The sequence below is a fragment of the Dryas octopetala genome, chromosome 3 (assembly GCF_963921425.1).
Source record: "Dryas octopetala chromosome 3, drDryOcto1.1, whole genome shotgun sequence".
In the NCBI taxonomy this organism is placed as follows: Eukaryota; Viridiplantae; Streptophyta; class Magnoliopsida; order Rosales; family Rosaceae; genus Dryas; species Dryas octopetala.
The window spans coordinates 1,860,659-1,877,927 of record NC_141368.1 but is presented as its reverse complement, the minus strand read 5'-3'; the positions used below and the strand labels follow the sequence as shown (position 1 = coordinate 1,877,927).

The 17,269-nt window shown below is 37.1% G+C and overlaps 4 protein-coding genes across 4 annotated transcripts; 1 reads left to right on the top strand and 3 right to left on the bottom strand.

The window, feature by feature from the left end:
- Window positions 1-631: 631 nt before the first annotated feature.
- On the bottom strand, window positions 632-3,832 carry LOC147289371 (uncharacterized). Its single transcript, XM_086237087.1, has 6 exons — window positions 3,506-3,832; window positions 2,995-3,221; window positions 2,611-2,721; window positions 1,644-1,799; window positions 1,187-1,437; window positions 632-1,107 (listed from the first exon to the last, which is right to left on the bottom strand). The coding sequence occupies exons 1-6, from the start codon at window positions 3,772-3,774 to the stop codon at window positions 784-786; spliced, it is 1,338 nt and encodes a 445-aa protein (XP_086093213.1). The 5' UTR covers window positions 3,775-3,832; the 3' UTR covers window positions 632-783.
- A 236-nt stretch (window positions 3,833-4,068) lies between these two features.
- Window positions 4,069-7,031, bottom strand: LOC147289370 (uncharacterized). Its single transcript, XM_086236625.1, has 6 exons — window positions 6,559-7,031; window positions 5,925-6,154; window positions 5,610-5,720; window positions 5,268-5,423; window positions 4,666-4,907; window positions 4,069-4,569 (listed from the first exon to the last, which is right to left on the bottom strand). The coding sequence occupies exons 1-6, from the start codon at window positions 6,870-6,872 to the stop codon at window positions 4,246-4,248; spliced, it is 1,377 nt and encodes a 458-aa protein (XP_086092751.1). The 5' UTR covers window positions 6,873-7,031; the 3' UTR covers window positions 4,069-4,245.
- Window positions 7,032-7,499: 468 nt separating this feature from the next.
- Window positions 7,500-9,736, bottom strand: LOC147289369 (RNA-binding protein-like RNA recognition motif protein). Its single transcript, XM_086238035.1, has 5 exons — window positions 9,599-9,736; window positions 9,006-9,101; window positions 8,356-8,429; window positions 8,146-8,272; window positions 7,500-8,061 (listed from the first exon to the last, which is right to left on the bottom strand). Exons 2-5 carry the CDS (start codon window positions 9,006-9,008, stop codon window positions 7,759-7,761), a joined length of 507 nt encoding a protein of 168 aa, XP_086094161.1. The 5' UTR covers window positions 9,009-9,101; window positions 9,599-9,736; the 3' UTR covers window positions 7,500-7,758.
- A 2,181-nt stretch (window positions 9,737-11,917) lies between these two features.
- LOC147289368 (Protein kinase superfamily protein) lies at window positions 11,918-14,829 on the top strand. Its single transcript, XM_086235615.1, has one exon. The coding sequence runs from the start codon at window positions 12,044-12,046 to the stop codon at window positions 14,507-14,509; it is 2,466 nt and encodes an 821-aa protein (XP_086091741.1). The 5' UTR covers window positions 11,918-12,043; the 3' UTR covers window positions 14,510-14,829.
- The last annotated feature ends 2,440 nt before the right edge of the window (window positions 14,830-17,269 follow it).

The window sequence follows — 17,269 nt, the reverse complement described above, 5'->3', positions numbered from 1 at the left end:
AAAATTTCCAGCACAAGCAAGATCAGCAAGTAAAGTTGACTTTTTTAATTTTGGCTAATGAGAGGTCACTACAGTTGACAAATGCCTGAAGTCGAGAAATGCAGTATAGCTAGTACAACTTATTAGTAATTGACATACTATTGATAAGAACCAGAAAAAAAAAAAAAAAAAAAAAAAAACTTAGACATACTAGTAGATGATGTGATACAATACACAGAGGAATATACTTATATACCAATCCCAATTCCTACACTTGCGTGATTTTTGTTTAATATTAAAAAAAAAAAAAACAAACTTATATTTTTGTACTGATTTTATTTTTATTTTTATTTTTATTTGGAAGAAAAAACATCGTTTTTGGGGTTTACATTTAAACACTCTATAGATGGCGTTCATAACTTCAGAGTTTAGGTGAAAAATAGCATCTAATAAATTGCATTTGCATTGTACAAGTATCTCCCCTTAAATTTAACTTTGCAAACCAAGTCTTTCCAGATAATAGTTTTTATATTATTCCTTGCATTTTCATCGACTTCCATTGATGAGGTGCAGGTATCTTGCACACTTTTAACCCTTTTTTTGGAAGATTGATCATAGAAGGGCCCATTCATGGTCATGATCATGATCATCAATTGTGGCTGTTAATTTATCAGTCCCAAGCTCAATGATATCCAGGTTTGGATGAATAGGAAAAAAAGAAACACCAAATTCTTGGAAATAATCAACTACTTAGTACTTACAGAATATAAATATGCTGCAGCATCAAATATATACATGTATTTTCTACATGTGTTTGAGGACTATCAGTCCAAAACCAATGCCAAGAAAAGTTGCAATGGCAACTCCAAAAATGCCTACAAGGATTCCAGGAACAACCAGAGAATCCCATCCTTTAGCCTTGGCCATTCCACAAGCTGTTGTAGGCCCTCCAATGTTGGCATTTGATGCCAAAAGTAACAGCTTTAAATCAAAGTGAAATAACCTTCCCAATCCAAGGACCACAGCAAGATGGACAGTTACTTGAACTAGAGCAAACATGAAAATACCAGGCGCAGTGTTGATCACATTCCATATGCTCCCACCAGCACCCACCACTGCAAAGAATACCTGTTTTGAAGAGCCCCCCATGCATTAACACAGAGAGAGAGAGAGAGAGAGAGAGAGAGAGAGAGAGAGAGAGAGTTACCTGCATCAAGATCAAAGCAATGGTATCGCCTGCAGGTGCAAGGTGCGCAAAATGTGTTGGGAGAAGAGTTGCTAATATGACAACAGTAGCTGTTATTGCTGGCAGGTTGCCTCCTTGAACTCCACATAATCTTGTGAGATGTGTGGATGCCTCGCATATCACAAAAGATGTAGCAAGAGCAGTTGCAGTTTCTAGTACAGGGAGCTTCCTCTCATAATTGGTTTCCAAACTTCCCATCTTCATTGAAACATCTGCCAATAAGTTCCAGATACATAAGCAATATCTGCAGAGATTATTTAGAGCTGGCATGTCTTAGAGAAATAAAGGAATTTCTTCAGCCAATGAAGTTCCATGAGGGAAATGAGAGAGAGACTGAGTGATCATATATCATCCAGCATAAGACAATGTGAGTTGGACTTGGACTAAATCATATGACAGGATGAGGAGTACATCATACCATTAGTTGACGTTGATGCCTCAGGAGGTATTTTGGAGGCCAAAGCAAATAACGCCATGAAATACAGAGCACAAATAACATTGTCTGCCGCTACTCCCGCGGCCACAACCGATGGGGAAACACCAAGAGCCTCTGAAATTGCAACATAATTAACAGCTACAGCAATCAAACAAACAGACGGAGAGAAGAGAAAGATAGTCAGATTATAAACTAATATAGTGAAAGACACCAATGCAGAAGTGCCAAATTTAAGTTTCAGAAAACTGAACAAGGGGAATCATTTATTTTTCAGTTCTAGGATGCAAATCCTGTTCAATATTGAATACTTGTTAGTCTAACCCACAGAAAGAAAGGTTAATTCCTGTGCAACATTGTTAACTTTAAGGTGGTATTATATATCACTATCTCTATGAACTCTCAAGAAATTTAGACCAATCAAATCATTAACTATCTTCTAATAAAACATGAGCATGGTTAATCTCAACACGGGTTTCATATGTAACCCTTCATTTTGTTGTTGGAAAATGTTAGCTAATATGGCCCCTAATTACAGGGCATCATACATCCCTGTGTCATCATATAATATTATTTTTATAATAACTCAAGAATACAAATGTTGCCAATCTGTTGTTTTAAGCAGCACTATGTTGGAAAATTCTTACAATGAACTTGACCAAGTTTATAACACTGGAGCTAAAGCTCTTCAAGTATACAAGGATCCACGAATCCTTGATTTCCTTTCCCCAAAAACACCCATAAGAGATGAAAAGGGCCACAAAAAGGTGGCCAAATTGGAGAGCACTATATAGTTAGAGTGTCCAAATTATAACAGGGCAAATTGACGATAAAATGCTGTTGCTACTTGGAGATCAAGAAAGGTATTATAACCATATAATCGATATTACTGAGTTTTGATAAACATGAGCTGACAGCTCCAAAAGTAGAAGGCAGCAAGCCTGACACTTACATCCACCAATATAGCTACCCATGAGAGCAGCAGCTATTTTCCAATTATCTTGACCAAGTGACCGCATAGGCACCACCAGAAACGCCACTAGAGTTCCAACCATACTCGCAACTATATCACATACAAGGACAGGAAGTTAAGATAATCATAAGCAAATTTAGGTATATAAGCATTTCCACAGGAAAAATTACATGAAAAATCATTTCATATAGATATGTTCTAGTGTTTCCTATAACACTAGCTCATACAAAGAAACTGGTCGAAAACTCAAAGATAAACGCTTTCAAACATATTGCCTTTTAGAGAGTTCAAATATGAGCCATCTAAAGTTCTAGTGTAATATGAAGGTGATCCTGTCAAGACTCACAAGCAAGAAAGTATTACCTGATCCAAGCAAGAAAGCTAAGAGCAAAGTCCCAGTGGACCTAGTCACATTACGCAGGTCTGCTCTAAATAATAGCAATGGAATAGCTAATGGTAGAAGGAATTCCAAGACAATGGAATATGCAGTCGCTTCATGAGGAATTATGCCAAAATTACTTGCTGCAAGCCCAACCAAAGTGCTTACAAGAGCAGCACTCACCATGCTACCAATCTTGGTCTTCTCGGACCTTGAAAATTCATAAATATACATTCACACAAAGTCAACCCACACCAAGTCATTATGAACATATATGTCCCATATGAGTAAAAATTAATTTTCTTAGCATTCAAATAAAAAAATATTTTCTTGGGTGCCAAATAAGAACAAGGGCATGTTTGTTTTGATATGATTTCCAGATAAGGAATTAGCTAAAGCTTTTTTTTTTTTTCACTTTTTTCTTCAACGGCATTTTCTAGGCAACCGAACAGAGGCCAAAGGACTCAAGTGTAAATAGGACTGAAGTGGTATTACCAGAGGCCAAAGGCACCAGTGGCGAACAGAGCGGTCCATAAGCCCCAATGGTCCTCCGGAGCGATGATAGGGTGCCTGAGCTGTGACTTAACCCTCGCTGCTCGAATGAAACGACAGATCTCAGGAGAAGTCAAAGGCCAAAGAAGCGTTTTATTTAGGGGACGAGAAAACAAGGGTTTGGGTACTGAAGTAACTGAACAGTGAGTGTGAGCTGAGAATGAGAGTGGTGATACTGAACTGTGAATCAACGGCAATGTGAAGGAAGCCATTAATGTTGTGAGGACTGACTGCGGTTTCAATTCAATGTGGCAACTCTACCCGACTACTTTTGGGTTCCTTTGCAGTTTTGATGACCTGGCAAGTTGAGAATTTACAAACAATGCACGTGTGGATCACACGTGATCAGCTAACCCCAATCGCACTCCTAATCAGACGACTACGCATTTGTAGTCGTATAAATCTTAACTTGCACATATCATGTCTGACATGTATGCGATTTGATGTAAAACCCAATTATTTGTTTTGTTAAACTTTCAGTCAATGCCTCAAAAAACAAATGTGTGGTGGCTAGGGATTCAAATTTATTTGTCTGATAAATGTATGATATCAGAATAACATTAAACGTTACAAGATAAATATCCCTACTATTCTATTCTAACCTCCCCACTACTCTAGCTGGTTCTTGATGCTACAGAAATTTATTTATTTGACCCATTTCTGCTAATCAGCACTGGAAAGTATTACAAGTTTTTTAGAACCGTGACCCCAAATCCAATGCCGAGGAAAGTTGCTATCGCAATGCCAAAAATGCCTGCTAGAATACCAGGAACAATCATAGATTTCCACTGTTTGGCTGTGGCCATTCCACACGCTGTTGTAGGGCCTCCAACATTGGCATTTGATGCTATAAGCAACAACTTCAGATCAAACCCCAACAGCTTTCCCAATCCAAGGATCACAGCAAGATGGACGGCAATCTGGATTAAAGCAAACAAGAAGATACTAGGAGCTGTGTTGATGACGCTCCATATGCTCCCATTTGCTCCCACCACCGTGAAAAACACCTGTGTCTCACAAACAGTGGCAAACAAGTTGAGAATCTTATTAACCCACCACGATTAGTTACTTTGTTAGTTTAAAGAAGAAGAGAAAAGTGTCACCTGCATTAGGATCACAGCCATGGCCTCACCAGATGGTGCAAGATATGCAAACTGTCTTGGAAATACAGTCGCCAGTGTAACAACAATGGCTGTTACGGCTGGCAGGATACCTCCTTGAATTCCAAAATATTTCGTGAGATAATAGCCACCCTTGCAGATTGCTAAGGACAAGGCAAGGGCTGTAGCAGTTTGTAACAGAGGAAACTTGTTTCCAGGCTCAGAGTCTGTATCCGTTGCAAGGCCTGCAAGTTATAGTTACAGTATCTGTTAAAGGCTACTAGTTGCTTCTGGGTGTGTCATACAATTGTATTCATCTACATCATGTTTGATACTTTAAACTGATCATATGGGATATACAATACTTTGGCATTGCAAGAAAAGAGGCAAAAGTAATGGGAAAACTAACATTTGTCTCATTAATTAAACTAATGTATGGGGGAAAATATTTCACCAGTCAAAATTGCATCTATTCAAAATAAGGGAACTGAACCAAGAACGAATCCACAATGATAGTTACTGGAATTCTTCACCCCCGGAAAATGCAGGGAAGAGACAAAAAGTGGAATTGTAATCATGACATGACAAGGTAGAAATTTACACACCATCATCAAATGATGAAGTCTCAGGAGGTACTTTAGAGGCCAACGCGAACAATGTCGAAAAATATACAGCACAAATGACATTATCTGCAGCTAGCCCAGCAGCTAAAATTGACGGAGAAACCCCAAGAGCATCAGCTATGGCAACGTAATTGACAGCTACATAAAACCGATTTGCAAAAACTTGGTTGTCAGGATATATAACAAAAATATGGAGAAAGAAATGAAGAATAGCGGCAACGTACCACAAGTAGAGAGAATAATCTTTATAAGAAACTTGGAGGATGATTATGACTAGATTTCAATTTGTGTGTGTATAGCTCTTTAAGGTGGAAAACAGATTACCTCCACCAATATGTCTGCCCATGAGTGCAGCTGCTATTTTCCAACTATCTTGGCCAAGTGACCGCATTGGCACCAATAGATATGCCACCACTGTTCCAATTGTTGTTGCAACTATTGTAACACAAAAGAAAAGACAAATATCAAAATATGAATTGGATGGTTTAGAGTAACTAAGATCTCACTACAGAGCACAAAACTGACACTCAAAATCCCAAAAAATTGTCACCGATGATCTTAAAATTTAAAATACACAAAACCCAGACGCTGATGTACCAATTCTCAAACAGCTTAGTATTAAGTTATAAATGGTATTACCTGATCCTAGCAAGAAGGCCAAGAGAAGTGCCCCAGTTGATTTTACCACACGGCGCAAGTCTGCCCTGTACAAGAGCAATGGAACAGCCAGTGGAAGCAGAAATTCCAAGACAATCGAATATGCCGGAGCATTAGATGAAATAATTCCCAAATTACTCGCTGCAAGTCCTATCAATGTGCTCGTCAATGCGCCGCTCAATGCACCTCCGATCTTGGTGTTCTTCTCTGACCTTTTTACCCAAAGAAAAGACTCATTTTATTGCCCAGAAGGACCCCAACAAAGGAGACAATAGAATTCAAAATCCTAAAGCTCTCATCAATTCCATCTCAAAAAGAAAAGAAAATTACAAGCACCCTCCACTGAATTGAGCCTAATACAGTGATTCTATTATAGATTACGTTCAGCTGAAATTTTCATTCTTAGCATAAGACTTGTAAAAAAAAAACGTTTGGTTTCTGAGAATATGCAGGAGAGAAGTAACAGATCTAAACTTGGAGCTGACTGGAGATCGTACGAACACAACAACGTTCAAACTTCAAATTCATTTTTTCTTTTCTAATTATTCTCCTCTCCTTTCTCAGAAACCAAACACATAAAGGCACAAACAAGAGAGAGAGAGTTGTGTGTGTTTACCAGAGACCGAAAGCGCCGGTGGCAAAGAGAGCAGTCCAGGTGCCCCATTGATCGTGAGGTGAAATGAGAGGGGCATTGAGTTGGAATCTGGCGGTTACAGATCGAGCCGGAGCAGGAGGATCCGGAGGAGAGAGAAAGGTCTGCCTTCTGTTACATGGCGGAAATGAACTGCTACTGGTGGTGGTGGTGGTGGTGGTGGTGGGCGAGACACGGACGACACTCAGGTTTTGGCGGGAACATAAATGTGACCGTTGCAATTCCGGCAACACTGGACGAGGACCGGGTAAAATGGAGGAGGAGAGCTTCGAAGCCATGATCGTCGCCGGCCGGCTAGTCTCTCAGTGAGAAAGATTCTGATCCAAAATGAAAACTTGAGTGGACTCGGGGCATCGACGCATTGTGTCATCGACTCTCATCAAATAAAGTCTTTGCTTTTTCGTAGGTAATGAAACTATAGTCACTTACCTGTGACGCACCGACTCCGATTGATTGTGGGTTCATTAGCCGAATTTAGGAGTAATATTAAGCTTTAAAGCATGTCCTTTCTATTTTTGGATGGAAAATAGCTTGTATCTATTCTAACTTTGTCCTCACAGTCTTACACCACCCATCCTCACAACTAAGGCTCAATGCCTCAATGGAGGCTAATTACCTATCTTTGTTTAGTGAAAATAACTTACCTGCCCGTGTTATGGGACAGGAGACATGTGGTATCACAAGAGAGAAAGAAAAAGTTATTTAGTTCGTTGTCTCAACTTCTAATCTAGGAAGTGAACAATTGCTTATATGTTAAATTGTTGATTTTATCATTTGAGATACCATCTGATTTTAAATATTTTGGAAGGCAACCATCACAAACTTATTTAGACGTCATTAACCAGTCGATAGATAGCAACCGCTTATGTTTTCCATCAAACAAAATGCAACGCAACACAGAAAACAATTAATAACTTCTTGTCTTCTTCATCATATTCATTGTATTTGAATTCAACCATTAAAATAAAATCATTTAAGACCAAAATGTTCATGTATGTTAAAGTTGTGTAAGCTTCATTTTCGTAAAGGCAAACATGCATTAAGTTACACCATCAACATCTAATGTTTCACAAATGTGTTCAGTTCTGGTGAATTGAGTTTGAGGAAATTACAGCTTGAGCAGATTTATTTCACCTGCAACCTTCTTTCTAGAGTCCTAGTTTGTTATCTTTTGCCGGATGGATAATCAAAACTACCACTGCAAGATATGTCAGCTTGCTTCTGCTTCTTGGCACTATAGCCCTCCTCCTCCAGAGCTTTTAACTTGTTCTTGATTGCTGATATTTTAGAGCTTCGACTCATCTGTCCTGAACCGCTACCAGATAGGCTTGTTTTGGTTGCCTCACCCGCTCCTTTGGAAGAAGTTTCTGCTGTTTCTGCGGAGTATTTCTCACTGGAAAGACGGACAACCAACGGACGTCCACAAGCTAGTCTCCCGTGCATCTTCTCCTTGGCCAATCTTGCTTCCTGCATGCTCACTTTAACAGTGGAAATCAGGAATTGCTTGAAACCTAAACAATAACATAAATAAAAAACAAGCAACTTACTTACCTCTTTGCTGCTATACTGGATGAAAGCAAAACCTCGTGGCTCTCCACGTTTTGGGCCACGAGTATGCCACAAAAAGTCCTCAGATATAATCTTCCCAAACGGAGAAAACATCTTGATCAGAGCAGCCCTGGTAAAACCCAGAAGTGGGATAATATTAATTCTCAGAGGTAATAGTGCAACAAAGAATTCAATTCCAAGAGATTTACTTACTCTGTTATTCTAAGATCAAGGTTACCAATGTAGATTCTGCTTTCACTCTTTTCATCAACATAACCATTAGGATCCTGCACTTAGTCATCACACCCAATTCAGAATTCTGTAATTCCACAAAACACCAAATATGAAAGATCTAATAAATCTACTTCTACATTTTGCTAAGATCTATAATATTTTTACACTAGTGGTTTTCAAACTGTACAGCCTCAGAATAAGTAATCACTTTTTTCTTTTTAAGCAATCACTATCAAACTGAATCTAGTGGAAACGCTTGCTTCAGGCCATACATAAGTGTCAAAGTTGTAGCCTCGATTAATCAAATATATACATTTCATCACCTTAGATCTAATGTTCATAAACCACATCAATGAGATTTTTGAAATCACCACAGGCAGCCCCAGTCAGGGGCCACAAAGATGCATGTCTCCACCCACCCACAATCACAAAAACATAAAGAATTTGGTAGAAATATCAAATAGTATGCAATGACTGAAAGGCGAAAAGAATCAGCACAAGTACAAAAAAGAAAAAAAATGCCTAGGAAATAAAAACAAAGGCAACATATGAAAGATGGTTCTAAAACCTACACGTTAAAAAGGTTTAACAAGTACCAAAAAAGAAAAAGCCTTGGGAAATAAATTTACCATGACACAGAAAAGGGAATATGATGACAGTTCAAGTTCCAGCACACAAGCATAAAAGAAGCTTCCGAAACTTAGAGCATCATACTCTGCGTGCACCTGCATATCAACAAATTTTATGACAGTAAGAGCTTTGTGCACGTGCACCAAACAGGTTGTTGAAAATATAAATGGGTTCTCCCATTAAATTGCACTACATAAAATTTTAGTTGGAGTAGGCAAATCTCTCATTAAATTGCACTAAAAAACTACAATGAATCCCTACCTTAAGTCAACAATTGAGTGCTTACAAAGCACAATCAAAGAGTGGCTAAAAATTAATGATTTCAGTAACAAATTCCAGTAGTGAAAAATACGATTTAAAAAAATCCATAAAATTTGTCACTGAAATCATCAACTGCAATCGGGTTCCTAAAGAAAATTCATATAAGAGCTACAGCCAACAGTACTTAAATATCACTATATGATCCACGTCTATGAGCATGATTCATGAATTTCATTTAAGCTATTCATCAACCCATTCATATAATGATCTGAGACAAAACCCTAATTGTAAAATCTGAAATTGAAAAATTTTAAGAGTGGCTGGGACTTACGTGAATGCTCAAAAGCAATCCGACGTTGCCGCAGAGAGTCGGTAAGCCTGGGGAAGAGCGAGCTAGGAAGGGGAGCAGATTATCAGGTAAAGGAAACTGAGAAACTGGGCTGCCTCCAAAACGCTCCGGCTTCGAATGTAGAGCTAGAAGTAGAAGAAATTTTCAAAACGCATCGTTTTGCAGTTAAATAGATAAAAGGGGTTTAAATACATTATCCTTTTTTGGAATAGAAAAATACATTACCCTAATCGGCAATTAAGCCTTCTTTGTTTTTTTGTTTTTTTTTGGGAAAAATGCATTTTTAGTTACTGTGTTTTATCTTACAATTAATTTTAGTCCTTATATTTTCAAAATTGTCAATTTGGTCTCTATGTTTATGTTTGTAAGCAATTTTAGTCCAACATCACCAATTGTGGCGGTGAGTTTGTGGTGGATTTCACCTATTATACCCAATAGAGAAAATGAGAAAGAAAGTTGATAGGGGAGAGAGGGATGGTGGTGGTGTGTTGTTGTGGGTGGTGGAAGGGAATAGAGGGATGATTTTGGTGGTGGTGGATTAAAATTGCTTGCAAACATAAACATACAGACTAAATTGGCATTTTTTAAAACTTAAGGGCAAAAATTGATTACAAGGTAAAATACAGGAATTAAAAATACTTTTTTTTTGGAGAAAATAACCAATTAGTCATTATAGTTTAGGTGTTATTCAATTAGGTCGTTATAGTTTCAATTTTTTTGATTGTATGACTATACTTTAGTTTAGTTTCATTTACAATTATGAAAAAATTGAAATTTGTTTAATTTTTAGACGAAAATATCAGTTGTTTTTGCTTTAAATAAAAAATACTTTATTGAAAAAATTTAAAATACAAAAACTTTTTTTTTTTTCAAAAAACTACACAAGATTTAAAAAATTTTAAAATACTCAAACTACAGGCATTTCCCTTCTTTTTTTCTTATGACGAACCATAAACGTATGTTGTGATTCTATATGTTTTTTGTCTTTTTTTGAGTGCATTGTGATCCTATATTTTAATAAGATGATTTTGTAATTTTTTAAAAATTAATTATAAATTATACTTCGTAAGACAAAGCCAAAGTTGACGTCATATTTGTGAGATGTATGACTTTATCAAAATTTCAAGGTGGCAAGAAAATGACATCCACCCACCAACCCGAATGAAATTTTCAACAATTTTGGCCCACCACCATGAATCTATCATCTATCATTGTATACCGATCAAATTTAGCAACTTATAAAGAGTAAAGTATGAACACGAACATGAACACTACACGCGTCTATGTCTATTCACACTTTAATTTCTATGGCTGTGCTAATGCTATCTGCTCTTCACCAAAAACAGCAGAAAACAAAAAGAAATTTATGGAGTGGACCGGGACTTGAAAACTCTTAAAGCACATGAAGGACCTTACCCAACATGAAGGGTCTTCACTCTTCAGGCAACATGTGGGGTGGAGAGAGTGATACTACTATTTCAGATACTCAGTGCTCATGCCACTTGGAATTTCATTGCGCTGGCATGCATATCAAAGCTTTTCAATGTTATATATCTGTACCATTATTAAAAAGATAAAATTATTTGTCAACTATCACAAAGGAAATCTCAATTACACCCTCAGATAATGTTGTTTTGTGGCTTAAAAATGAGTATGAGATTACTTTCTCATATTTAGTATACATATTTTGACAATAAGTTAACTTGTACATGTAAATAGAACACTCATAAAATGAGGAATGAACAGCTATTTTAACAATTGTAACTTTCATATTTGGATACGGTTCATTAAGTCAACATACTTGGAAGTAAAGTAGTTTCATTTACTGCTTTTCCATAATAGAATTCATTGAATGCTTTGATGGCAAACAGTTCACTTAACAGGTACTGTTATGTGAATGAGGGGTTGAAAGTTAGATCAATTGAATAAATAAAATAAATGTGAGGGGCCGTCAGTCTAACTAATGCAAGCTATATTATTGAGTATTACACTATTACTATGTGACATAAATAGGTTTGTAGATTGGATAGCCTAGCTAGCTAGACCACAACCTATGAACCTAAGCACAAGCCTAAACCTTTTCTGCCACAGAAATTCACAAGAAGTCACATGCAAAATTATACAGCCTGCATTTTGCAGCTCAGCATTGCTCATGTAAGTTATGCAATTCTATTCACGTGGCCAAAAATGTCAAAAGAAACAATATCTTTGTATACTATATCAGCAACAACGGTCCAAAAATCTCGAATATAAAAATTTCAAACAGAAGTCCCATTAACTTCAACAGGGTCATTATTTTTATATTTTTTTTCTTAATCCTTCTCTTCCATTAGTCAAAGCCTCTGTGACTATCTCTGTTTCTCCAAAACCAAAAATTGTTTCTTTCACTCCTCACTCTTATGAGCAACAAGTCTTGAACCTCCTTCCATGGAGACCAAGAACCTTCACTTTCTCTCTCTAACTCTCCTCTCTCTCCTCCACTTCTCAGCCTCTTTCACTCCCTCAGACAATTACCTCCTCAACTGTGGCTCACTCTCCAACACCTCCCTCTTCAACCGGGTCTTCCTTGGAGAGTCCTACAAAACCGGGTCGGGTATTTTCTCCACAGGCCGCTCCGTTTCGCTCACCAACCAAAACCCACCTCCAAATTCACCTTCCCTTTACCACACAGCCAGAGTTTTCACCAGCGCTTCAGGCTATAGCTTTAACATCAAGAAACATGGGATTCACATGGTACGTTTCCATTTCTCACCGTTTGTAGCTCAAGGTTTCGATTTAAAGGCTGCAAATTTTAGCATTTCGGTTAATAAGCTTGTACTTTTGAGTGATGTACATGATAGAGATACTGTGCTTAGAGAATATATAATGAAAATTGATACAAATGTGCTTGAAATTGTGTTTACGCCTGTGGGTTCGGGTTTCGGGTACGTGAATGCAATCGAAGTTTTTTCGGCCCCTGGGGACCTTATTGTTGATTATGGTGCTAAGTTAGTGAGTGATAATGTGGTTGAGTACAAGAACCTTTCTTCACATGTTTTAGAGACTATTTATAGGATTAATGTTGGAGGTTCAAAATTGACCCCTTTTAATGATACTTTGTGGAGGGATTGGGTCCCTGATGTGGATTATCTTGTTCTGAAATCGGCTGCTAAGCGTGCGTCCACCAATGATAGGCCAAATTATCAGAATGGGGGTGCAAGTCGAGAGATTGCACCTGATAATGTTTATATGACTGCCCAGCAGATGAATAAGGATAATTCAACTATAGATGCAAGGTTTAATCTCACATGGGAATTTCCAGTGGCTTCAGGTGGTGCTGGGCATTTAGTTAGGTTGCATTTCTGTGATATTGTAAGTCGTGCACTTAACATGCTCTACTTTAATGTATATATCAATGGGTATGCCGCATACAGGGATGTTGATCTATCGGTGCTCGCATCCAATGTACCTGCATCTCCAGTCTATATAGATTTTGTTGTGGATTCGAATGATTCGGGGGTTATACAAATTAGTGTTGGTCCTTCTGATCTGAGTAGTTCTGTGAGGATTAATGCTATTCTGAATGGGGCAGAGATCATGAGAATGGTGGATGTTTCCAATTTACTCACTGAAACTGGGTCTAAGAAGATAAATACATGGGTTTTGGTGAGTACAGTTGTTGGAGGTTTTGTGGTTCTGTGTTTGGCAATGGTTTCAGTTTTACTTGCTTTGAAACGCCGAAAGAAGAAACTGAAACCCAGACCTGCAGAAAGTGTGGGTTGGACACCTTTACGGGCATTTGGAGGTAGTTCCCACAGTAGAATGTCTGAAAGGACAGCACTTGCATCTCCGGGCCGAAATGGATATCATTGCTTGAAAATCCCTTTTGCTGATATACAATTGGCAACAAACAATTTCGATAGAAGTCTACTTGTAGGTTCTGGTGGTTTTGGCATGGTTTACAAAGGGGTCCTGAGGGACAATACAAAGGTTGCTGTGAAGAGAGGTATGCCTGGATCTAGGCAGGGCCTTCCAGAATTCCAGACTGAAATAACAGTTTTGTCCCAAATTCGCCACCACCATCTTGTGTCACTTGTTGGGTATTGTGAAGAACAGTCAGAAATGATACTGGTTTATGAATATATGGAAAAGGGGCCCTTAAAGAAACATTTGTATGGTTCGGGGCTTCCACCTTTGTCTTGGAAGCAACGACTTGAAATATGCATTGGATCAGCAAGAGGTCTTCACTACCTTCATACAGGTTTTGCTCAAGGAATCATCCACCGCGACATTAAATCAACTAATATATTGCTTGATGAGAATTATGTGCCTAAGGTGGCTGATTTTGGTCTTTCAAGATCAGGTCCATGTCTCAATGAAACCCATGTAAGTACCGGCGTAAAAGGTAGTTTTGGGTATCTTGATCCTGAGTATTTCCGGAGGCAGCAGCTTACTGATAAGTCAGATGTTTATTCCTTTGGGGTGGTGCTCTTTGAAGTTCTTTGTGCTAGACCTGCTGTTGATCCATTGATTGACAGGGAGCAGGTGAATTTAGGTGAATGGGCAATGCAATGGCAGAAGAAGGGCATGCTTGAGAAAATTATTGATCCCCATCTTGTTGGACATATCAAACCAAGCTCTTTGAAAAAGTTTGGAGAAACGGCAGAGAAATGTTTGGCTGAATATGGTGCTGATAGGCCAACCATTGGTGATGTACTATGGAATTTAGAATATGCTCTTCAGCTTCAGGTGTCTAGACCACGAGGAGAACTGCATGAAGAGCTTCCAACAAATAGAATTGTTCCTGGAGATCCGTCGACCAATGTAAGAACAGAGGAAGATGATGGTAATGGTAGTTCAGAGATTAATACAAGCCTAGTTTTTTCTCAATTGATGACCAATGATGGCAGATAGCTTTAGGCTTGTGCTGCTGCTGCTGCAATATACAATCAATACCATACAAGAATTTTAAAGATCTCCACCTTACAACCACCATTGAAACAAATCTTGGAGGTATCTTTCTAAGGTTTTAATTGCTTTCACTATTTAACTTATTCTCATTTTTCCTGTGGTTGCTTTTAATTCATCTCTTATCACGATTTTTATATGCAAGTTTGTAATGAATATCTCAGATATATCTTTCGTACCTTCAAGATGTTGTAATACTTTTTTTCTTAGGGTTGTATGTATGTAACTGAAAGAATTACATAAACTGCTGTTGGTTGCTCTCTGTATTTGTTGTTGCATTTCAGTGTTCAATTTTTCCAGTACCAACCCTAATTCCGAGGCCTAAAGTTATATTGACTGAATCTAATATTCTAGACACAAGATACTTATCTATCATTCATGGGAAGCTTGCATTCTTTCAAAAATGAAATTTCTAGCTGGCGAGCTAGCTGTTCAGCACTAGACGCAAGCAACTTGTTAACTTCAGATCTACTGTTCTGACTTAATTCTTTATTAAGAATTTTATGATCTAATGTGAATGTGTGATCAAAGGGACTTAGCTTAGTCGTCATCCACCAAGTTGTGCAATCCTGCTTGCATGTTGTCTGCGTGCGTGGTTGGTTTGTTTTTGTTCTTTTGCTTCCTTTTGTGGTTTTTGTTTTCACTAAAAGCAGTTTGTGCATGACCATCTACCATCCATAGACTTCTCTCTGTAGGTCACTCTCCCCCTCAGGTTCATTTGTCTTATTAGTCACTACCATTACCATCACAAATTTCTTTTGACGTAGCTTATATAGTTAATCACTGCCATCATCAATTTCTTTGACATTATGATTCAAAAAGTGCACCATTTTATAAAACATAATGGATGCAAAGAACAAGAAAATAAAATGAGTGGAGAGCGAATACATTATTTGGTTTGCTGAAGCATTACCAATCTGTAAAATATTGTCAGATAGTGGGAGGTGGTTTCTCTACTCAAAAGTGTGGGTTACCTACACATTATTTTAGTCTACATTCTTTTGCAGGAAAATCAGTCTGCAACTCGCCTTGGGTTTAGCCCAAGTGGTGAGGAGGAGTGAGGTAAAGATTGAGAAATAGGTTAGAGTTCAATTTCCTCTAATGTAATCAAATGAAATCAGTTTGCTTTTACAAGTGTTTAAGTATTAGATTAAAAAATACTGGCCAAAAAAAAGTATTAGATTAAAAAATAATATTTATCACAACTTTGTTGAAAAACTCTCAAATTGACAATTTCAAATACTCCTCTTCCAAATTTAAGAAAATAAGTATTAGATTAAAGAACATTCCAGTTGATGTAAAAGCATTGACTGGAAATCTATGCTGACCTCGTCTTCATATCATTGCCAAATTTGGCATTTATTTATAACCTTCTTATAGTGTTGGTTGGAAAATAAGTAATGTTATCCACATTCTTCAATCTATCTTTTTTATGGATTTTATTATTATTATTATCATTCTGCAATATAAATTTATAATAAGAACCGTTTATTTTTTAAATTTAACTATGAGGATCATTTTTGTAAAAAATCAACAAAATCGAAAATTATTTGGTTATGTAACTGTGATAAAATAAACAGATGATTTTGGTAATAATTTGATTCACCGTTTGTTTATTTGATAACAATTATATAATAAAAAAATTTATTTAATTAATTTTTTATAGAAATAATCTTTAAATATTTATCTAAAAAATGAACAGTTTCGATCATAAAAATATAATATAAAATAAGAATAATAATAGAAAAAATCGGCAAAAAAAATGGATTAAAAAAAATAGATAGCATTACCCTTGAAAAATAGTCTAGCGTATCCAGAAACTCAATTGATTTACTCCTCTTAACTTTGAACCAAATGGATGAACGTGCCAAACACTGAAACCTCTTAAGAAATAACAAAACAGTATCAGGGCTCCTTCATTCTACAGATCTTCAGCGGATGTTTTTTCAATAATATTTGCTTATATTTCAAACTATTTAAATGTTTTTCATTATAAGCTTTAAATATTAACACTTAACTTCAAACTGTAAATTAACAACATTTGGTGTACTGTGTACAAATACAATATTAACATGGAAAATATCTGATTGGTTAAAAAAAAAACATGGAAAATATCTGTTTTTTTTTTTTTTTTTTTTTGAGAGGTTATAGAAAGTCACTTGATATTTATTAACATGGAAAATATCTGTTTTTTTGAGAGGTTATAGAAAATATCAAATTCAAGTTCAAAGCGCTTCTAACTTTCATTGATTGGCAATTTACCTAAAATACATTAAGGATGATGACCCGCCCCAAGAAAAATAAAATGTGGAATTCTTACAAAACGACATTGGATGCCCAATTGCGTCGCATAGCTAAAAAAAATATATGGCACGGAACACCAGGGCGGGAGATAACTATAAGGCCTTTTTCCCCTCGAGGTCCTCAACCCACTGGCAAATAAACGAAAACGAACAAGGGCATGATGGTCATTTAAAAAAAGCGAGTCGGTGTCAGAAACCGTTAATAATTGCGTGGCGTGACACGTAGGCCCGCTTATCCAAGTTGAACTAATCATAACTTGAGGTTCTTACCCCAGTGGCAGACAGTTGTGCCAACGGCGGTCGATTCCGTAATTTCACCAAACTTCCAGGGTTTGTGTGTAAATTCCATAAAACAAAAAGCCACTCGCACAGACAGTCCGTGAAAAATTGAAAATTAGTAAAT